A 24,007-nucleotide genomic window follows, 5' to 3' on the forward strand; every position below is an offset into this window, starting at 1 on the left:
TGTGGCGCCAGGCTCATATGGAGAGTCACTCCTGGCGCCATAGGCGCCAGGCTCATAGATTAAAACTTACCTGATGCAGACCATCCTGCAAACTTACCTGATGCAGACCATGCTGCAAGAGCTCAAAGCCAAACGAGGCTTGGAAGGGACTATTTTACCTAGGGACTATTTTTTACTCGGGTGGGGCTGGGGAGGAATACTTTCCTGGGACTACTTTGGAGGCTATTTAAACCACGCCCGAAGAGCAGCACACGCTTCGCATTATTCTGCATCCAGCAACTTAACGCTCACCGTGCCTGCAAGTATGCATCCAGTCTTCTGCCACGCCCGCCTCGAGTTCAGAGCTCCTAGAAAAAGGGAGAAAGAAGGAGAAAAGGTTAGAACAAGAGCAATACCTTTGATCCTTACCTGAATTCCCAATCCATCGCGCCTTCAAGCTGGAAGAAAGAAGTTGTATTATGCGCGTCGCCTCGCCTGCTGCAGCGCCGCGCTGAACTCACCGGCCTTCGCAGCATCTTCACATTTCACTGCATCCTCCTGCATGTTACCGCCGCACTCCGGCAACTCAGGAGAAGACAAGAACAGCAAGGTGAGCCAAGGGAATACACAGAGGAATACTCCCCATTGTCTTACCTGATTTTACCACCGGGGGTACTATTCTTCCTCACGGGTCGGCGCAGCTTCCACTGCATCCTAGCAGAACCCCGGCCCCTAAGGGGAAACAAAAGGACAGCAGGTGAAACAAGGGACTAACAAGGGGAACCCTCCTCACCACAAAAGACTTACCTGATTTTACCGCCAGAGGCATTATTCCCCGAGACTTCACACTTTCTCTCAGCGCCTGAATAAGGGAGAAAGCAACAGGTTACATATGGACATTATTTTATCGAACTATGTTGGATAATACAAATCCTTACCAGAACATTACCGGTTGCCACAAGGAACTCTTCAGTAGGGTCAAGCTGCAACCTGCAAGGAATCGGACAAGAGTGAAAGTCAGGCATTTGAACTCTTACGAACTACATACTTATGGCGTCTTGCCGGGAATATCGGAGTCAATATTGTCCTGGAACTCACCAATTCCTTCGAGCCAGTGAAGCAACTGGTTATCTACGCGCCCCTGCGCTCAATGCAGGATGGAGAGCTCATCTTTTCAAATCATCAGGTGAGACTATAAGAGGGAACATCCAAGGTGATCAGTGGGGAGAACAGCGGGGTGGGGGGATTTACGCTCAACTCCACGGGTGGTTAATTCCCTTTCTCCACTTACAGAAGAATATTCCTACGGGCCAAGCAAACGAAGCTAGGTGGGCCAGTCCAGTCCGTCATCTCGGCCCTACGCATCACATTGGTGGAGACCGCAGCAGTGCAGTCCAGATCGACACCTCTGTGGGAGCCAGGTGAGCGTAACAGTTTTGCAATGTGGACTTTGTGCCGTCACCACCACAATGACGCCATGGTGGTGTGTGCATCTCTCCCCCCACTACACTGCCATGTGCCTGTCATGCGACTTACCAAGCAGCCAGGCACGCAGTCCTGCATGTCGCTCCATGTAGCGTGGAGTTGCGCAGGACCATTGAGTCATGAGTTGATCTGGTAAATCGGGCACAAAAATGTGTGATGATCTTGCTGGAGTCACATACCATCTGTACATTGATAGAGTGATATATTTTACGATTGAGGTACACCATCTCCGTGGCATGCAGGACCACCAATTCAACATGGGTGCAGTCAAGTGCACCAATACAATTTGGCATGCCTGCCAGTGCATGGAAGCCAACTTTCATGTCAAAGATCTCCTGGGCAGTCCGTGGTAGGGATATGTAGTTCCTTGAGTGCTTCAGGAGGGTATCCATCACTTGGTTCAGCATGCGAAAAAATAAGGGTTGTGATATGCCGTGCATGTGCCCCACTGTGTGCTGGTAGGTGCCTGTGGCCAGGAAGCGGAGCACAGACACTACCTTCAGTAGAGGGGGGATGGTGGTGTGTATTTCAATCAGGCTGACAATGTCGTTGTGTATCATTTCCACAATGGTGGTGATGGTATCCCAGTCCAGACGTTACAGGGTGTAGATCTGCTCAGTGGTTAGGTTGAATGGACTGGCTCTGATGCGAGGGATTGGGGGATGCCTGCGTGGTACCACTGGCTGAAATGGTGGGGCTTGCTGGGCATGTCTCACCCTCCTTGTCCTCCTGTGTCTCCTCTGTGGTGCCTGTTGTTGCTGGTGTAGCAATGCAAGCATGTCCTCCAGCCTCAATATTGCTACTTCAAGTGGAATCATTTTGGTGTAGAAAGGGGTGTGGTGTGTGGGTGTGCTCCTTTTGTGCTGGGCCAGACTCCATTGCCTCCACCTGTGCTGATTGTGTGCACCTGTGGCAGTTTGGAACACTGCACATTGGTTTCTGCGGGTGGTTTGCGATGCCGGTGATGCCGGCATCCCGGTATCCCTTATTACTGCCTTCATGATGCCGGTATTTGCATGTCCGCATGACTTGTGGTGTCCTCCTGTTAGCGCCATCCCGGTATTGCCAGACCAGGCACATGCCAGTACGGGGTACACGCTATCAGCGGTGGCGCTGATACCAGGTTGTTGAGTCATAATAGCCTGGAGTGGTATGCGGTGCCGGTAATCCCTTACCGGCATCCTTTTTCCATTACCGCCTACCTCGAAATGACCCCCATTGTCTGTTGATTTGCCCTCCTCCCAACTCAGTAGCAACGCTGTGTTCGGAGTATTGCGATGGATTGTGTTTAAGATGTCCGCCGCCGCATTTCCTGTTCCGGCGCGATGACGTCACTTCCGGGTCCGGTATTACGAGCCCGGTTGTTAAGGTGTTGCCCCTGGATGTAGGCGGTATCAGCGGGTTCTGTGCTGCCGCTATCAGGGAGTTGGGGGGGCCTTTAGAGGCATGGCGGTGCATCCATTACCGGCATGGGGGTTCGCGCGTGCTCGCGCTCTCGTAATCAGGCGCTACTTGCGGCGTCAAGGGTACACGGACGCGCTACTACCACCGTGCCGGTAATGACTGTTTTTAACGTGATTCTCGTAATGAGGCCCTATGTGTTTTAAACTGTTTAATTTCTTACTTTGGGTCTTGAATTAAACAAACCTATGACAGAGGATATCCTGTGTGTGTATTATCACCACTAACATAATTCCTTAGCATTGCCAAATAAGCAGGCTTTCATTAACAATTGAGTTTTAAACAGGTCATTTTTTTCTCTTCACTCTTCAGTCAGCACAGCCCATTTTCCACATGTGTTAAAAACTGCTATCATTTCTTTCTTTAATTGGGTTTGCAGCTCCTCAGATTGCCACTGTCTTTGCAGCCGTAGTCATTTTCCTTGCAGCAGGACTCTTATCTAAAGTATATCCTTGACCTGGCTCAGAGAGTAAAAAGTCTCTTTGAACTGCTGTGCCTGGATACATTTTGGCAAGAAATAAACGTGTGTTCCCTTGCGAGTGAAAAGAAAGTTGCTTGTTGATTTTTTTTCATATCTAGTATGACAGGACCTGTCATTCAGGAATTATGCCCAGTTTTTCTGAGGCACAATGACTTATCCTGGGCCTGGCAAGGCCGTTTCCATCACAGTGGTTTCAGAATGCACAGATGGAAATGGCATAACACAGCATTTTGAAAGGGTGAAGTAAAGTTTCATTCTGAAGGGTAATTTTTGGCTTTTGCAGAAATGCAGTGCTGCCGGTTCACTTGATTCCATATATATGTCTCAGAACACACTGACATACTTTTTCAGTGTGTCCCCTTGTTCATTTTGCCTGAAGTGTGCAAGGCAAGATGGTGCAGCCATTTTTCTGTTGCTGCCAAAACGCTGTTTGGAGGTCCTGGTGCACACAGGAGCCAGCGCAGCCAGGTTGCCGTTTCTTGTGCAAATGCAGCTCAGTGATGTGGGGCAATGCGTTGAGGGGTCAATATATCCCACACTCCACAATTAAGACTCTAGGGGTTTTCTTAGATTCCACGCTGTCCATGACAGGTCAGTGCCATTGCCTCTGCCCACACCACTAAACTAATAAATGCGGTTAAACCCTTCTTATCCAACCAGAATTGCCTTACTATAGCTCGAACCACCATCGGAGCTAAACTAGATTATTGCAATGAACTCTCAGCAGGCACATCGGCCAAAAATTTAAACAGACTTCAAATAGTCCAAAATAACGTGCTTAGGGCAGCTCTCAATAGCCCCAAAAGAGACCATATCATTCAGGCTATGCGAGCTGCTCACTGGCTCCCTGTAAAGGAAATAATTACTTTCAAGACCCTCACATTAACACATAAATGCTTAAGCCTTTCTGTCCCTCCATATTTATCAGATACGATAGCCATAGATACTTATTGACGCCCCAAAAGAACCTGCTATGCCAACCAACTACGCATCCCACCCATCAAAAGGGCTAAGGAAGGGGGGGGATTGGCTTCCCGCATATAGCACCTAAACTTTGGAACGCCTAACCCAACGCACAGAGCTGAGACTTCCCTCGCGGCATTCCACAAAGGGCTAAAAACCACACTCTTCAACTAACTCAGCCATCTCTCCCCACATACCTTCACCTCCCCCCTCATCTGTACTCCTCATGTAACCAAACTTAATACGTTTTCTGCAAATAATAACGATTGTAACAGTGCCACGATGCCTACAGGCTGCTGGTGCTTTATAAATGCTTATAAATAAATAAAATAAAATGGCAACACATAGTTCAACTTAGCCTGATGAGATTTAAAAACCTACGGTGCCTTGAACATACACTACTGGCAGGGTGAAAGCTGAAACCACATGGGAATGGCCATTTAGGGCCAAAGAATGGCCCAGCTTATGTCGGCTCGGAAACTTAAGCAGTGGATGAGAAGCATCAGCCACCTGGCAATGTCAATGTGGGGGAAGTGGCTACATTTGTAACAGGGTGACTGGGAACAGAAATAACTGCGTGCCTATGAGAAGGTTTACATGATTATAATGGGAACAGAGGTCACATAAGTGAATTGAAATGGTTGTGCATGATGGAAAGGTGAGAGAAACACCAAGAATAAATATCTAAAGTGTCAAAGTGCGTGGAGAAATGAGTTAGTACCCAGTTAAGGAAAACGTTTCTTTAACTCTCTAGTCTCATAAAAAAGTGTCCATACATAAACCATGCGTGCCAGATTTTGCATTGCAGGTCTGTGATCAAATATAACGCTGCCCTAAAAATGTATTGTATACCATGTTAGAAATGTGGAGTCTTGCAGAGGGAAACTAAAGAAGAGGGTTGGGCTTGCATCTACAATGCCATGAAAATTGTATGTTCAAGTGATTGGTGCTGCAGTGAAAGGCAGCCAATGGGATTGTGGAGATTAGATTTCCTTGCATAGGGCCAACCAGCCCTACAGCTAAGGGGTGTATCAGCCACTTGTACTCCCTAAAAATAGGCAAATACTTCCAAAAAATAAAAATTGGAAGTAAACATACTCCCAATGAAACATAGCAAATTGACACATAGAATCTTGTGCACCTGCTTTCACCCAAACAGCTGCATGGATAAGTTTGGATCAGTAATACATGTAGTACCACAGGTAAAAACGACTATAATTAGGGGAGAGGTCAAATGTATTTTTTAATGTGGATTAATAACATGGGGCAAAGATATATTTCTCACAAAAATGTTTCGATTTTGCACATAAATATATTTGTATTTGCATATAAAATACTCCCATTGGGAACAGGACTTACTTTTTTACTCCCTAAAAAATCATTGCACTCCCAAATTTCAAAAATAGGTAGGGAGTAAAGTACTCCCACTTCAAAATGTTATCTGGAGCACTGGGGCCAACCCATTTGTATTTTGGGAAATGACATCGTTTAAGGGAACTCGAGGGAAATGAAGGAGTGTATTAAGTGTTCTGGAAATGTATATATACTGTGTCTGTTCTGTGGTTGAAGAGAGACTCAGGTTAGTTCCACTCAAAGGAGTTGGCTACCGGCTCTCCCAGCGGCCGTTATGAAAATAAACTTGTTCTAATGACAACATGCATTCACTTCTTTTTAAGAAGTAGGCTGTTTTAGGGTGCAGGGATCCGGGGTCAACCCTTACATTTGGTGATCGGACAACGTTATCCCTCAGGACCCCCAAGATGTTGGGGGTTTCCTGTCTGTACATATTGCTTGCAGCGCTCTTCTAGGAGGACCAGCTATTGTGCACTTAGGAAAAGAGCGGTTTGCAAGCACGATATTGGCTAAAAGCTTGTCTGCTACCGAAGGCATTATATTACAGCATTGTAGAGGCAACCAACAGGTTAACAGCGGCGGGCACCTTGGGGCAGATCTTTACTACCCATCGGGACAGGAGACATGGAACCTGCCTAGACACACCCAATCCACCGCGCATGCATGTGCAGCAGCAAGAAAACCCCACTCATGCTATTGACACCCAAGCAAGTCGGGCGCATCTTCAAAAAGCTCCCGGCAGGGCAACTAATCAGGCCAGTCAGGTCACGCACATCATAGAGATAAGTACCGCTGCCCTGCCGCTCCATCGCGTCTGACCCCAGCAAAGGCATTCTACAGTCGGCGCTCTGATCTTTGCCTCACGTTAACGCGATAACCCGGCTTACAGTTCACTAACAAGAAGTGCTTGCATGCTCTCAGCGAGACCCACTGCATGAACTTAGTCTAACTGCTAACTCCCCGAACGCATTTAGAAGCCTGTTATTTATTGTAGCTTTTGTTTTCCATAGTTCGCTAGACGTTCATCAGAAGCTTCACAGAGAAAGCAGCAAAAGCACATAATCGAACTGTTCCAGCAGTTCCTATGAATTGGAGCCAAGTATCCCTTGTTTCTTGTTGTTAACAACTACCTGTTGGTGTACACCCACACTAATGTACCTTGCATGAGGTAATGCAATGCACATGTTCTTTGCAGAAGGTTTCTCAACACCCAATGTAAACCGTATGAGGTAATGCAAGATTTCTCAACACTCAATGTATCTTGCATGAGGTAATTAATGCAAGGTTCCTGTCGCTTACAAATGGTGGGGTAATGGGCCGTGAGGGACGAAGTGGTGGAGCCACACGGACACCGCCATCTAGAGCGGGAGAAGGGCACCACTGAGGCGAGCCTGAGGAGGGGGCCCTGCGCCGGGAGGACCGCTGAGCAAGGAGCAGCACCCAGAGAGGCGAGAAGGAGGCATACCAGACAGAGCAACACGGCAGGAAACCAGGAAACAGAGGGACAACCCAGAGTGAAACTCCTGGTGAGGAAGCTGGAGCGCCAGCGCACCAGGGGAAAGAGGATAAGCCCCCGCAACCAGAGCAGCCCGGTCCAAGGCCCTTTCAAGTAAGGAGCGCCCAGTGCGGCAAGGCGGTGGGCAAGCAGCAACGAGGGAGAAGCAGGAGGAGGTGGCGCCCAGATCACCTGGAGGCGTCCCGGGCGGTGGGCCCTCTGCCCGGGGCCTCAGAACACTAAAGGTCCTCCTGGAGGGAAGACCCATACTCCCAGGCGCGAGAAGGAAAGACTAAGGGGTAGATCAGACCCCCGGACTAGAGACACGGCCCTGGCGGGCCCTGGGGATTACTGCAGGGCGAGAGGGAGGGGGTGAAAAGCACGAGCAGTCCAGTGCTCAGTAGTTAAAGGGGGCAAGAAATAAGGAATCCCCCCCCCCAAAAAAAGCCCCGGGGCTGCCCAACCAAAATCAGTCAAAGGCAACACTACTGGATGAGAAAGGACCCCAGCAACACAGGGGGGACAGAGCCCCGGCTCCTTGGGGAGCAGGAAAAGACGAGAAGGTCTTGGTGAGGACCCGGCGAACCGGGGGGAAGTTAGGGGGAACCCAGCAAGGGGGAAGCGCCCAAAGGCGAATAACGGGAGGCGGACATCTAAAAGGAAGGGCACAAAAGCCACAACATACAGGTATCAGAAGGCCCACGACAAGGAGAGAACCAGAAGCTGCAGAGCCTACAAGGGAACGCTCTAAGGAAGCAGGGAAGCCGACAGCTATAAATGACTTCGAAGGCAAGGGGCAGAACAGCAAAAGCAGGCCAGTCTATAAGTGATACTCTGGGCACCCTCCCCACAATGTGGCCCACCTTAGAGAGTACGGAGCCGAGTAAGGGTGGCAACGACGGCACGAAAGGACTCCGAAGTAGAAGACAACATGGCACAGTTGAGGAGACAGGACTTCCAAGGAGAGATTGAATCCCTACAGGCGACTCTAGCCAAAACCTTCCAAGATCAGTTTCAGTAGTCTTAGCCAGGCCTGACTTCACCCACTCGATTTATAAGCATAGGCGTTTTTCACTTAAGTACTGTCATAAACAAGCATTGGCAAAGCCAACGGTTTTCATTTGTGTAGAAGTAAAGGGCATTGTGCAGGCACTGTGATTAGATGCCCAGGTACTCGAACCATTTTGCACCAGCTACCATCAATGGGCAGTTAATATCATTATGGCAGTGCCTGGCAAGTGCCGTTCCCATGCCTACACAAAAGCCCAAACTATTGCCATTGCTTGTTTGAAATAAGAGCTGGAAGAGAAAAGGCTTTTATCAAAACTGAAGCACTTTGTCAGTGGAGTGAGTGAGCCGATGAAAGTGTCACAATGGCCCATGCTGCCGAGATAATGGTCAATCCTGTATGGCTGATGTGACCTACGCACTTCAAACATTAAACACACACACAGCGTAAATATTCAACTCGAACTAATTTGGGGTGCTCTTTCGTTTTTTATAAGTGATAATGTGACACAATCTTAAACAAACTAGTTGAGTGTGAAAAGGAACCCAGTACACAAAAAGCAGAAACTGAAATTTCACCGAAAATGGAAGCGCACCTGTAACTAGTAATTAATCAAAAAGGCGCCGTCATTAAAAAACACGTTTTTAAATGAAAAGTGAAGTCACCGCTGACTACAGGCAAGCTTACATATTACAAGGACAGAATAAATACTATGCATTCGATCTCCATGTAAGGTTTTCGTATTAATTAAATATGGTTCCAGAATATCGTAGGAGTTAGGAGAATAAATAGTAGAAACCACTCGATAAGGCAAAAACAGCAGAGCAATAAAAAAGCGAGATGCATCACATCACAGGACTGAAGTATGATCTAGCAAAGTAAACATGTCCCGTGTTTGCAGCTCAATCACTTGAGCGTGACTTGGAAGTCGGGTAAGTATGCAAACCACAGCCACAAGGCTTCCTTTGATAGACAGCACTTGGAAAATCTGAGAGGCTGCATCAAAAGGCCAAGGGCCTTCTGTTCACGTCCTACTGTGATGACGTCCCACCAAAACCTGCAAGGCCAAATACCTGATGTGCATATTACACCAAATAATGTCACTCTCATTCTCCCCTTTTTAAACTCATAGCATTAGTATATTGGGTACTATTGGTTGCACTATGAGCCAAGTTATAAATCATTTTTTGTTTGGTTAGGCAGTTTTTACAGGTTGCCATTTTCTTCTTGGTATTCCTATATTAGAATAATATTACCGTGGGAAGATCTGCCATCCAATGAAGAATACTGCCTTTCTTTCTTGGTCTTCAGAAATATGAGTCGGATACATATTATTTCCATACATACATTCTTCAAAAAAAGGCTACATTCTTAGAAAGTCCATTTACCTGTGCAGTTGTCTTTTTCACTAATGCAGAGAGCCCCCTTGAGGTCATGTTTGCTGGTTGAATTCCAATCGACTCCATTGCATCTCAAAAATGTTAGCCCTATAAAGAAAAAAAAGGCAAAGGCACGACGATTATACGTTAAAATAGTGTTTGTCTTTCTAAAATAAAAGTTCTGCCACTACCCGACATTAAATCCCCACGATGTAACTCCCCTAAATGAGCACACAGAAATAAGAAGATGTAAGTTTGCAGGAAATCGGCATTACAACTAAACATGCCAACACGAGAATGGTGAAATAAAGGGTGTGGGGGGAGTAACTGAAGAAGCCTCACTCTCGAACCCGTTCTAAATATAAGAACGTCACATCAGAAAATACAAAATAAACAAAACACAGGTGATATGCTGTACTGCCCAATCTTAGCCTTCCATACCAGAAGCTCAGATTACCTATAGCAAAAGGATTGTTCAATGGACGATGGTTATAATAAACTAATTAAACTCCGAGTCTGCTCATGGTTTTGAAACGTCATTAAGAAGCTTGCCTCAAACTGGCAACCCTAAAAAGAAAACACCACAGAACTGAAACTAAAACGCACACTAATATTGTAGGGGGCTGTCCGTGGGCACATAGGCTGTCCCATCAGTGATTAGGACACCTACCATACTCTTCAATCACTGTTGTTTCGGGCTAGCACACGGAGCACCCAACATACCATTACAGTTGCCGTGGTTACACAGTTGACATCAGTTGCTGGGGGGTCCCGGGCCCGGGCTGCAACTGGGCTGTGGTCACCCAGCATGGCCGTGGCCTGGGGGCTCGCATGTTGAGCATGCTGATCTGGGGTACCCAGATCAGCGGTGGCCGCAGTACAATGGTCACAAGGCGTCAGGCTCTAGGCCTGGGTAGCAGTGCCGTGTTCGGCATCAACCTGTAAGCCCGATAATGAGAGACACATTCAAAAGTGCCATTCGTGGAGTTTGCAGCAGGTCCAGAGAACGTCATCTTGCTAACAGTTTTGATCTGTCAGTGAGGGATGTTGGATATCTTACTCCAATTTCTCTGGTTGAGAGTGTAGTCACGGTTTGAAATGCTTCTGCTGGCTGAGGCGCCTTTTATTGTCAGTCTATTCAAGGGTGAGAAAAAGATTACCCCTCTCTACGCCGGTAAAAGGTCAGTATTGGTGATGTTTTTTACCATTACCATATTAGCGCATATCTCTTTAAATCAACAAATAGCTTAGATCATTCTCCCACAAGACTTTAACCACACTCTTTATATCAATAAACCACATATCGGATGACCACTTTTATGTTTGACTGAAATAAAAATTTTATTAAATATAAAAATATATATATATGAATAAAAAGCTATACACAATGTTACTAAACACATTCTTAAAAAACACAGCGTCATTAGTGAAGAGGTCAGTTTCAGTAAATCAAGGCCTCTGCAGCAAAATTGTAGGTATTTAGCAAAAGATTTGTTGTTATTTGGTCTTTCAGGATTGTCAATTGTCGACATGTTTCGGCCTTTAGGTTATATTGGACACTATCTCTAGTGCCTGTTTGGTCCATCATTCTCATGGCCTTCTTCAAGACAGACACATTTCTTCAATGTAGTACTAATACTTTCGTATAACCCATTACTGTTTTGCAATATCTTGAAAAGAAAAAAAAAAAAAGCACACGCTACATAAAATAGTGGTTCAAAAATATATATCCAGAAGATTTACATTGCCCAAATGGGCCATCCTGTCATTAGAGTTGCTAGATCATTGTTCAACATTATTACTACTGTTGATTTATTTGTGGCACTTACATACAACTTATATCTTGTACATATTAGAAACTAAATTACATTAAACAAAACATCAACAAACCAGCACTTACATCCAATACAGGCGTGAGCAGGTTCCCGGCTCAATTGTAGCCAGTTGAATTTGTAATTTTCGGGGCGGATATGTGTTAATTAACCCACAGTATTATTTTCTTCACCAGCATCCCAGCCATCTTTGGATCCTAGAGGGGGCATAGAGAGATCTGTATGCCAAAGTTGAGTCTTGAATTATGTTGATTTTAATCTATTTAATTCAAAAATACATCAAGCCCTTTTTAAATTGGTGAATGTTAACTAATTCAATGAAGGCCCTAGGTAATAGATACTATATCCTCATTCTTTTTTTCAGGTTGCTTTACAAACAATAACAAGGCGCTAAAGATATTGTCCAGAGAATGACGTTTTCAGGAATTGTCCGCCTCTGTGGGGAGGCTTCATGTTGGTTTACCAGGATCCCTTAAGGTGCTATAAAGGATGCCAGTAGTTAAGAAAATCCATGCCTGCAATGGCAACGGAGAAAAGATTTGGTTTTCGGCTCAACACGTTCCGTTCGCACACATTAATGGTATTAATGGCGAACAGGCAGCAACCACATGAAGCGAGAATCAAAAGGTGGGAGGAGGGAGAGGGGGAAGGGAAAGGGGGAGCCGGGGACGGGGGGTACGAGGGAAACAGTGGGAACAAGGGGAGGAGGAAAGAGATTTGGTAATACTTATTGTACACTTGTCTCTGAGACGTTTGTCCAGACGCACTCATGGCCTCTAAATCGTTAGTCCAAGAGTGGCAGAACTTTCGTTTGTTTGTGCACAACTTGTTACGGTGGTGCAGACATTTGAACGAGCCGGCCCACGCCCACAGACTGCCATAAAACGCGAAAGCAGTGGGCTATTAAAGAAGCTTACCTTCTTCCTGTGGTAGAGCTGCTCGCATCAAGGTTTCTGGATTCCGTCTCCCGAGTGTTACCAGGACGAGCTCTTAATATCCGTTTATATAAACACACGTACTACGGGAAAAAACGTGCTTTGATCACGTGGTGTCTAAACTTCCAAGTTCATTCTTAAAGGGGGCCCAACCACTCAATTTAAACCTCACTTATACTGTTCTAAAAAAAAGCCCAGGCGGGGCCTCATGTGGGCTGCTAAAGCATATTAATGCCTGCAGCTCGACAAACCAGTGACCACCCACTGACATGCTTGTCCTCAGATTTCCTATTTCTATAGTTAACAGAAAAAGACGGTCAGATATTTTGCTGAAGGATGAAAGGTAATGGACGTGAGGGGACCCAAAGGGAAAACAAGATCCTCAGTGTGTCACTCACCATATAATGAGAAGTCAATCATAACGAAGAAGAAAATAATAACGTGGGTTAATTAACACATATACGCCCCGAAAATTACAAATTCAACTGGCTACAACTGAGCCGGGAACCTGCTCACGCCTGTATTGGATGTAAGTGCTGGTTTGGTGATGTTTTGTTTAATGTAATTTGGTTTCTAATATGTACAAGATATAAGTTGTATATAAGTGCCACAAATAAATCAACAGTAGTAATAATGTTGTACAATGATCTAGCAACTCTAATGACAGGATGGCCCATTTGGGCAATGTAAATCTTCTGGAAATATATGTTTTAACCATTATTTTATGTAACATGTGCTTTTATCAATTTTTTTAGATATTGCAAAACATTAATGTGGTATACGAAAGTATTAGTACTACATTGAAGGAATGTGTCTGTCCTGAAGAAGGGCATGAGAATTATGGTCAAACAGGCACTAGAGATAGTGTCCAATATAACCTAAAGGCCGAAACAGGTCGACAATTGACAATCCTGAAAGACCAAAGAACAACAAGAGTCTTTTGCTAAACATCTACAATTTTGATGTAGATGCCTTGATTTACTAAAACTGACCCCTTCACTTCGCTTTTTTTTTTAAGAATGGGTTTAGTAACATTGTGTATAGCTTTTTATTCATATATATATTTTTACATTTAATAACATTTGTATTTCAGTCAAACATAAAAGTGGTCATCAGATATGTGGTTTAATGATATAAAGAGTGTGGTTAAAGTCTTGTGGTAGAATGATCTAATCTATGTGTTGATCTAAAGAGATATGCACGAATATGGTAATAGTATAAAAACATCACCAATACTTACCTTTACCGGAGTAAAGAGGAGTAATCTTTTTCTCACCCTTGTATAGACATTCTATTACCGCCCTCCCATTTTGAGAAATTGATCCCCCGTAAGAAGAAATATAGGGAGATTACCTTATTTTGAGGTAAACAGCCTTTTATCATCAGTCATGACACATATTATTAAAGGTGCAACACCACATATAACATCTCAAAAAGCAACTGGTTTTAAAGTAATGATCCTTGCACAGATATTTTACCACAGTGACATTGTTTGAAGTCATCAGCACAGCACAAGCAAAGGAAGACCTATTGTATATGCAAAGATTATGGTATGCATTTTTGCACAAGGCAAGCAAGAGAAACGTAATACACATGATTGCCTGCCAAGAAGAAAGCAAACATACCTGCTCCATATGAGAATACTAAGAAATGCATGTGAAAATATTTCAGGATCAAAATTATCGCTACCTAGATGATCGCTTTGAGCCCTCCGACCGCCATCCACTGCCCACCGGGCACTAAAGCTAACGAGCTACACCCAGATGCAAGCTAACCAGACTTACCTATACAGGACACGACAAGTCCATCCTCCACGCCTTGATAAAACCTATGGTTGAAACATGTGTCGGCACTCTAGCTAATGCAAGCAGCATAAGGCATATATCCAACTGCAGGAAGAGAGGTCTGCCAATAATTGGCAAAATTGTGTAAAAAACGGAACCTATGGAATATTAAACTCGGCCAATCTCAGGCACACAACGGTGTCTGTCTTCATTAGAGAGAGAATACACAGTATGAAAATGCCCAAGGGCAAATGCCACATCCAGCGCCACAGTAAAATAGGGTTCCAACCCCAACTTCTTACACTCTTAAACCCTGGGACTGCAGGAGCTCAGTCCCACCGGAACTCCAATTACAAGCAGCAGGAAATATAACCCCATGCGGAGAAACTGATACAGACAAGGGCGGAGATGCACAGTTCCTTTAAGCTCCAACTCTCGAGTATATTTCAAAATTAAAGTGGAAAGTAAACGAGCACCCTTGCAGCTAGAAAGTATTTCCTAGAGACCAATACAAAAAGCAAGTCTTGACATGGTTCACACAATGGGATTATTTCTGAATGTGCATAGAAGGCAGAATGCATTTGGGGCAGATTCTTAACAAATCTGTAAATGCAAATCCTTCACTGTACACGTGCACATAACCATTTAGAAATACCAAGTTTCTCAAGTCAGACCCCTATCAAATAATTTAGTGGGGGGTTTGTGTCCTTCCCTAATATATTAATTGGTTGTCCCATGTCAGCATTGTGCCTTTCCTCGTGGGAGTTTTTGTTTGGGGTTTGTTAAGTGCATATAAAGCAGTGGATTTCTTGGCACCGAGATATGCAAGATGGGACGAAGGAGAACATAGGTTATCCTAGAGGACAAGAAAAAAGCAACATCTTAAAAACCCACCTGATGAGAAAAAGATCATAGGTGCTGGAAAGAAAAATGGCACGTGACATGTTTATGTCCAAGTGCATCCAGTTAAGAATCTGGATGAGTAGGGGCGTGGTCAAGATGGCAGACTAGTGTGTTGTGCGGCCAGGCAAGATAAGAACATCAACAGCCAACGGACAGGCTCCTGACGGGGAATTAATGGCAAAACGGTGACGGAACACAGTGGAGGAGACACCACCTTGAAAAGACAGAGGACGATATGTTGGTGGTGGTTCCTGGGTCAGCCCCGTAGGCCGTGATCTTAAAGATAACGCTGTGATAAATTGACCATGCAGGAGTACAAGGGTGAGTAGAGGCTACTGGGATGAATATGGGAAATTCATCCGTTTTCCCCAGAGGGAGCCACCCCCTTTGAGGCTAGGAAGATGAGCCTGCTCAGCAAAACCCTCACTATGGGTTTAGGAAAGCAGGACCTCACTTGGAGTGACTCCCCTCTAGGGGACAAGAGCTCCGAACAGACTGAGTTATATCAGTTGATTGGAATCCAAAACACGCTGAGATTTCTTCCATATCTTTGACTAAAGGTAATGCTGGCATCCCATTGAGTCCAACAGCTGATGGAGAACAACTTACCCCTTCGAAGTATGGTGGCACGAAAAAAAGACAACAACCCATGAGTGGAGAGAGAGGAATCGTACGCAGAGGCGAACCTCTGACGTGACAAAGTCCTGGAGGGACGGAGTCGTGCTGCATTGCGGAGCCAGCAGTGGTGTGGAGATACCAGGAGGAGGAAGAGAGATGTCAGGAGGCCGGCATTGAGAAGGGCGAGATCACTGAGACAGAAGGCAGACAGTCTTACCTGGTGGCGTGACCACACAGAAGCCCCGGTGGGTCCGGGGCCCACAAACACTTAGACCAGGGAGGGATGCAGGAACGAATCCTCTGTTCTCCATATGAGAACCGAAGAAAGTGCAGAGACAGGCCGAATAAGGAAAGCATCGTTGATGTGACAGAGATGCCAAAGACAACATTGCCACTGAGACACCACTCTGCTGGAGTACACCCGAAGGCGGTGAAGGTACCATGGTTGCCTAGTGTGGAGGGAGGCAGCTGAACAGATCAAAAAAGGGGAAACAAGATCAAGTGGAGTAACACCACATATGGGTCAGTCAGACGCTGGAGAGATAATATCCAGGAGGGCTACAGGAGCCCTAGAAACCAGAGTGTTTGATATTGGCAGACATTCAAGAGAAAGCCCCAAGAGCTAAGAAAGACAGAAGGCAAAAGGGGTCTGGAGAGCCCAAGCGAGGGAAGAGGAACTTTGCAACATATAAAGAGAAGGGAACCTGGATGGTTCAACCAGTCTAACCAAGAACAGGAACAAGGGGAACTTGAAGGCTTACTTTGTATGGAACTAGTAGAAAGAGAACAACCAAATTGGTGGCTACGGATTAAGGGAATCATCCCTCCTCGTAAAGAACTGGAGGCATTTGTTTTTTGTAAAAACATATTTTTTTCCTTGAAGAACCTAAAGAAATACCGGGGAATTTTCCTTTGATGAACTGTCAAGAGCAAAATTGGAACTGTGACCTAGACTCCAGAAGAGACCCATAGAGGCCGGATTAAGATTTGTCTGATGAAGCTGGAGTCAGAAGTCCATTGCTCTGCCTTATTTTGATGTTGTTTTTTCTAAAGTGCTAGGGCCAGATAGCAAATAGGTTTTTGGACTGAAGAATATTGTTGTTGAGAGGTAGGAAACTCCCTTTTAGAAGTAGGGACAAATATGCATTTTTCCTTTTATTTGAATAAACACCAAGTGATGTCCTCGAGTCCGACTCATTCTGGTTCGCCACACTACGCTGAAGTCTTCTAGCTCAGATGGGACCGGATTATATCATATCATCCTCTGAAAGTTGGTTTAGGGAAATCCATACCGAAGAAAAGTTTGCAAAGGAAGAAAAGCAGAACTTTCAAAACAAACATGTTAGCTGCAGCCTGCGCACAGCACCTGAAACATGACACGTGTGAGGGAATGTGCAATGTTTGCAGCCCATTTAGAAAAAGTGAATCTTTCCAAAATCTCTGTATATAAAAATGGAAATTAGTGGGGGTCGGGGTGGCAGGATGTGTGTGTGGGGAGGGGGGGGTGTAATCCTTACCCCTGCCATATGGCTCATTGCGCCATAGTTCTGCTGTAGTTCACTGTTTCTAAAGTTCAGCCATTCATTGGTCCTAAACTTTCCACACAATCAGCATTCTATCGGACATTAGCGGCACACACTTTTGAAGTTGTGCGGGTGACACTATACAGTGCTTTTGTGGTGATGCAGGTGACATGAAACAGTGCATGTCTCTTCACTAGTGTCCGTAATTACGCTGTCCATCACATCATTGAAAATCTCTCATAATAATTATAGAAACTGAATTTCCCACGGAAGTTGATGAATATATGCCATCTGAACAGTTGAAAGCTTACACTCTTCAGCCCTACATGTACGGCACTTATGTTGAGATCGCTGCTGCCTCGGCTGTAGATGGGGACACCAATAATGTTGCGACGCAATCTCAATTCTCCAACTCAAAGTAGCTGAAACCGAATTACAGGATTCATGCTTTTCTCATGGTCAGCTTTATGTGGCTTGCTCCAGAGGTGGAAACAAAGACAATTTGTTCACACTAGCTCCTACAGGAAAGACCAGCAATATTGTCTACAAAGAAGCATTTGTTTAGTTCATTAAATAAACTTCAAACTATGAATGAAGTAGGAATTAAAATGGAAAAACAGTCCAATCTGGGGTGAAAAGCACAGCATTTCATAGGAGATTTAAAACTAAATTTGGGCCTTGCATTGTGTATAGTTGTTGGCAGGATTTTGATAAGCAAATAGAATGTTATAATGCTGCCCTGTTTAAAGTGACAATTGCATGTGGAAAAAAGAACAATAATAATTTAAATGCTACATTTGTTGAATGAAACCCAAGCTACGCCTGAACTGGAAAATGGGCATCCATTCCCAACAGGCTACAGGATAAGAGGCTTGGAGGCTTGCCTTCCCATGAGAAAAGTGTGAGTTACGGCCTTTGTGGCTGAACCATAAAAGCAGATGACTGCCTCGAGTTGATGGAAGGCAGGCCCTGCAGAGCAAAACATATGGTATTCATTTACAAGTTCAATTTTTCCTTGAGCTTATGTTAAATCCCCTTAAAAGTACAATATGTTTGCTCTGGGAAGGGGTGAGCAGTGGTCCCCCCTCAAATAATCACCCAATCTTCAAAGGGGAAGGAAACGTTACAGCTTTGGGGGCTGGATGTCTCAAATAAGGGTCAGCAAGATCCTGGAATCATTCAAAGGAGGCGGGACAGAAGTCGTAAATGGCCCTGCCACCCTAACTTCAAAGAAGAACTTGCACCATGACAATAGCATTCACAGGAGACATAAATGCCCAAGCACCCAGCTCCAAGAGGCAATGTAACCATTTGGGTGTACAAGCCAGAACTGGTATGTCATTTCAGATTGCGATATATCAGATTTAAAAAAAATGCACTATGAGAAATCAATGTATGGAATCATATTTGCTTGTAAAAATTGAACAGAGGTTCGTAAAGAGCTTGTTCGGTTCTATCAGCTGAAAGTAAAACTTATTTTGTTTACATTGGGTGAATGGGGATATCTTCTAAAAAAAAAATAAACATGTGCGGCAGTGACATATATCCTAGCTTCCGTGCTGGTTTTCCGGAGAAATATTTTTGTATAAAAGCATTGGAAGTAAAAATTTAAATATCTGTAACTCATCCCCCATATGCCATGCCGAGATAAAGTCGCATTACTTGGTTTGCCTAAGTAAGTAATCTGATTAACCGTTTAGTAATTTTATCACATGCGAGGAACATGCAGTTCCAGAAAACTACAATTTAATGTAGAAATCTCCAAGATGACATCACAACAAATGGGAGGGAAACTGGATGTAGAAGGCACTCCCATTAGACTGCCCTCTTCATTAATATGCCCAATGACTACAGAAGGGTTGATTTAGTGTGATGAGACTTTTGGAACACTGTCCAAACACATACAATGACCAACTAGATTAGGGAAATGCTACACATCTTTAAGGGAAGTGGTTTCTGATCTATAAAAGTTCAAACCCATATATTGTGGAAAGGCACTCACTGACTGGTGGATTGGAAGAAAGAGACAGGAGAATTGATACCAACATGAAGGAGAATGGAATAGATCACTTTATTTTTTTATCCATTTTGGATTACTGGCAGTAAACTCTAGGAGAAGCCTTCCCGCAGATAAACTCCAAGGACTAGGTCAGTCAGAAAGTCACAAAGGCCCAAATACAGAGAGGGGAACCACACTGTGGAGAGAAGCTAACATTTTACTGACTGATGCCCACCTGATGCTGAAGGGGGAGCATTAAACCACTCCCACCTTTTCGTGAAACAGCCAAAAGAAATTCCTATGGAAATGTAATATTAAGGGGAAATAATCCTGAGGGGTGGGACACTCTACAGGGGAACATATCAAATCTCATCCTTCTTATTTGTGAAAGTACTGGAGGGGGCGGGGTATATACGTTGACTAGACATCCTGAGAAATTGATTAACATTCCAGAGGTGCGAGTACTTCTGGAGACTTTAGAATTTATAGAATAGACCCCATAGAGTGTTTGTATTAGGAGATCCCCGACTGCTTCTCTGTGCAATAACCAAGTGCAGACTAGGAGTTCAATGAGAACTCGCTTTGCACTTGTCTAGAACAATAATGTTATTTAAGTCATTCCCTGGTTAAATCACCAAGCAGTGTCCTATTACCAAGACTACAGTACTCAAGAAAAGGGGAGGGGCTATTAGCTGCTACCCATTTTCCCCATTGTAAACGAGAAATGTACACAGTCACATGAATACAAATCACAACTGAAAGGAATTTAGCAAACCTATGCTTTACATTTCTAAGTGATTTACATGCAGAAATGTGAAGTAGCTTGTCATTTCAATTGAGTTTTCTAGAACTCTGTTTGTCCATCGGGTAAAGGGGGCGGTAAACTATTTTCAATAAAGGGGAAGTAGAGCGAGTTAGATTTGCAGGGATGTTCCGATTTAGTTTTTTAAAAAATGAAAGATGTATCCTGGAAGCTCACGCATTTTTTAATCCACGGTGCATGTGTGCTCATTTAAACGTAGCATGGAAAAGTGATGCAGCCCATGCACTGATTATGGTCCATTTAAGTCACTATCGACTTTGGAATGTCATAGATGTATAATTGGTTTATAATTAAATTGATAACATCATTTCTATTTTATATATAAATAGAACTGCTATGCATTTAGGTGTCTTTTTTGTTCCGAAAGGGGTGGGTTGCTTTAGAGAATCAATATTGTAAAATTGGGGGTCCCAGGTACATAAGAAGAACTTTATTAAATACATGAAAATGGTGCGTGCCGGATTGGTTTGGGTGGAAAATTCACCAGAGCTAGATAAAATATGTAAACATCCTACAGTGGCAAAGGCATCCTTTAATCCATAGGGCCTCACAGTAAATTAATAGTGTCCTTCTGGTGTGGAGAATGCAAACCTCTCTTTCGCTTTGTCAGTTGGGCGACCTGCTACGACCCTGCCGTGAGGTCAAAGGCACAGTGCCTAAATGGTCAATCAGATCATCTGCCTAAGGTATGGATGGCGCATCTGCCTTGGTGACATAATTGAGCGCCCAGAAGTCCACACAAAAGCAATTTTCTTTTTTTTTTTTTTTTTGTGATATAACCTCATTTGGGTTTTTTTCACATTCAAAAACAATACATATATACATATAAGGAAAACATCATATTTATAAAATATATCTAAATAACATTTAAAATCAATTTGTCACAATTTTATAAAATTAGCATTTTAAAAATTAAGTTCATCACATCAATGTCTAGTTGGTTTTCCCTTATTTTGACAATAAATCAACAATGTTCTGACGGGATAAAACCTGTCTTTTGCAAGACCCTTAGAATGTTTAAGGTTAATTTTGTTTCATGACCCGCAATCATTCTTTCCCAGAAGGCATCGGAAGATAATCTATCCAATGACCCAACTGAATTCCCTAAATATTCCACCCTAATTTTCCAAGTGCCTTTACAGAATCTTAGCAGGTGCTGTAGCGTTTGTTTACTTGAATCTGAGCATTCCATGCATAAACTACGGGCCCCTTCAGTGACTCCCCATTTGGTTAATACTGACCCAGTTTTAATCAAATTTAACCGTACCCTCATAAAATTGTGTCTTCCTTTTGGATTAGGGAACATCATCAAGTATCTTGGTACTACACCCTGTTTTTTCCCGTACTTGAAGAACCCTTCAGGAATAGAGGATGATCTCACCATGTCCCCTGTCGAGATCCAGTCTCTCAAAGATAAGGACTTCTTAACTTTCAGCGGGTTTAAACTCAGAGTTAATTTATCAGTTTCACAATAAGTCAGCAGATTTTCTGCTATCTTTTTGAGTTCTGTCAAAACGAGTGAGGAATCTAAATTCATATTTTCTAGGAGATTTTCATATAATGTATTATTCATTGGCGCAATAATTGACCTATACAAGGACAAGAGTTTCCAGTCAACTACGTATTTTAAAGATTTTAATCCAAGCTCGTATCTGAGAGTTATCGTGTGTAATCCTTTAGGCAATCCTAGTACCTGTTTCCAAATGTATCCTTCTATTTTATGCCAGTCTATTGACCACAACAAAGGTTTGGATTCAATTCCGTACAATAGTACTGGGATTACTTTGGCCACATAAAAGTTTATGACAGGCATGATTGAAAATTTGCCATAAAGGCTGGCAATCTTCTTCATCTGAGCTATTAGTTGTGTCCCTTTAGCCAGGATTTCACCATACTGTTTCCCAACTGTAGGGGCCGCATGCACAGTGATACCCAGATACATTACTTCTTTTACAACCGGTATCTGATTACTGCCAATTGACCACCGATATTTTGTTTCTTTGCAACCTTTCTGCTCAAATATTACGATCTTAGATTTATCTGGGTTTACGACCAAGTCGTTTGATTTCATATACTTGTCGAGAGCATTCAACAATCTTTGTAGATCGATGGGAGTTCTATCAAGGAGGACTATATCGTCCGCATACATAAGCCATCTTACGACCAAAGACCCCACCTTAGGGCTTATTAGTGATGAAGATTCTAGGACATCTTCAAAATCACTCAAGTAAAACTTAAAAAGAAATGGAGCAACCATACAGCCCTGTCTAACCCCCCTATCTATGCTTTTTTATTCTGACAAATATCCATCCATGTTTTGTCTTACTCTAGCTGTATTTCTTTCGTGGAGTTTTACTAGTATGTTAATTAGAGTTTTGGGTGCCCCTTGTTCCAGCTTGCTCCATAATTTATCTCGATTTACCATGTCGAAAGCGCTTGACAAATCGATAAATGCTCCATAAAGTTTACCTTTATTGTTTTTGTCTTTCAGATTTGATAACGAAGCTAATATTATACCATTCAATGAGGTTGAATGGCCTTTTCTAAATCCAGTCTGCTGTTTGGGGACTATATTTTTTTTTTGTTTTGCCCAATTTTCATGTTCTTTTAATATCAGACTAGTAAACAACTTACTTTCTACATCAAGCAGTGTAATCGGCCTGTAACTAATGGGGTTTTTGCGATCCCCCTTCTTGAATATCGGGATTATAATTGCTGTCTTCCAAGAAGGTGGAATTATTTTATTTGCGATTACTTTCTTATACAGGGTATATAGGATTTCAGCCCACAGTGTCCTGTTTCCTTTAAGGACTTGGTAAGTTAGTCCATTTGGGCCCGCAGATCTCGACGCCGAGGATTTTAGGATCAAATTTAAAATATCCTCTTTGTCAAAATTTAGACCCCAATTTCCATTTTCGCTTCTATATTTTTGTCCTCCCATTGGTTCCTGATATTTTGTACTGAAATAAGTTATCCAATTAGCTTCCGACACATTATTCGTCTGAGCAATGGTTTGATGTGATAGAGGAGCATTTATTAATGACCAGAAATTTCTCGAGGAATGATTTTGTAATGCACGCATCTCTTCCCCATCTTTCTGCCATAATTTTCCTCTGTGTTGTCTAGTCCAACTCTTCAAATCATTTTTAATTTTTTTTGTTACAATCACTAGTTCTAGTGGACTTTTAACCTGTTTCTTGGCGAGTCTTAATTGTTTTTGCGTCTCGCGTTTTTTTGTCCATACTGCTTCATCAAAAAAGTGTTTGTGTACTCGCTGCGGACCCTTTCGGGTGCTTGACGGGGGATCAATTGACCATAAGAATTCATGAAACCGTGATGGGTCACAGTGCTGGTACAACATATTTTGTTCTCCTAAATTGGCAAATCCATTCAGGGCTTTATTTAACCGCTCTCCTTCCCTCTTGTATTTTGTCAACTGGTTTTTCTGCGCATTAATTACTACTCTTTGGTCCCAGATATCTATTTTTTCCTCACTAAACCAATTTAAATGGGCGACTAATCGCTTGTGATCACTTGTTCCACCATCGGCCACAGAAAAATATATACAAGTATCGAAACATTCGGTTGATAAAAGCATGTAATCCAGTGTCGATTCCGAGGAACCCCTCTCCCACGTTGTGACCGATGGAACATCACCTTCTATGGAGCCATTTAGGAATTTTAAATTCCAGTCCTCAAAGAATTTCGACCATTTTCTCCCATTATTCGTAGCTTCTTTCATTTTCCCTGTATGGCTTTTGGATTTGATACATTGCGAGTTTAAATCGCCTGCCACCAATAAATATGCCCCGGAGTACGTTATATTAATATCACAAAGAGTTGTTGCAATTGACTCTTGAAACTCTGAGAGTTTTTCCCTCACAGGGTTCCAGTACAGGTTTACAATTATTATCTCCTTACCTAGGGAACTTTTGGGGGAAATAACCACTCTCACCACCAGTATTCCTTCCTGTTTGCAAGGTAA

At 43.5% G+C, this 24,007-nt stretch overlaps 1 protein-coding gene across 3 annotated transcripts in view; it reads right to left on the reverse strand.

Annotated features, from left to right (window-relative positions):
• BTC (betacellulin) overlaps positions 1 to 24,007 on the reverse strand; it is a 392,756-nt gene that overhangs the window by 240,659 nt on the left and 128,090 nt on the right. For all 3 annotated transcript variants that reach the window (XM_069630652.1, XM_069630651.1, XM_069630650.1), the window contains exon 2: positions 9,615 to 9,713. In XM_069630652.1, coding sequence (XP_069486753.1) covers positions 9,615 to 9,713 — 99 coding nt within the window. The remainder of the gene's footprint in view (positions 1 to 9,614; positions 9,714 to 24,007) is intronic.

This window comes from Ambystoma mexicanum, chromosome 6q (assembly GCF_040938575.1).
Source record: "Ambystoma mexicanum isolate Mex_15411 chromosome 6q, UKY_AmexF1_1, whole genome shotgun sequence".
Classification (NCBI taxonomy): Eukaryota; Metazoa; Chordata; class Amphibia; order Caudata; family Ambystomatidae; genus Ambystoma; species Ambystoma mexicanum.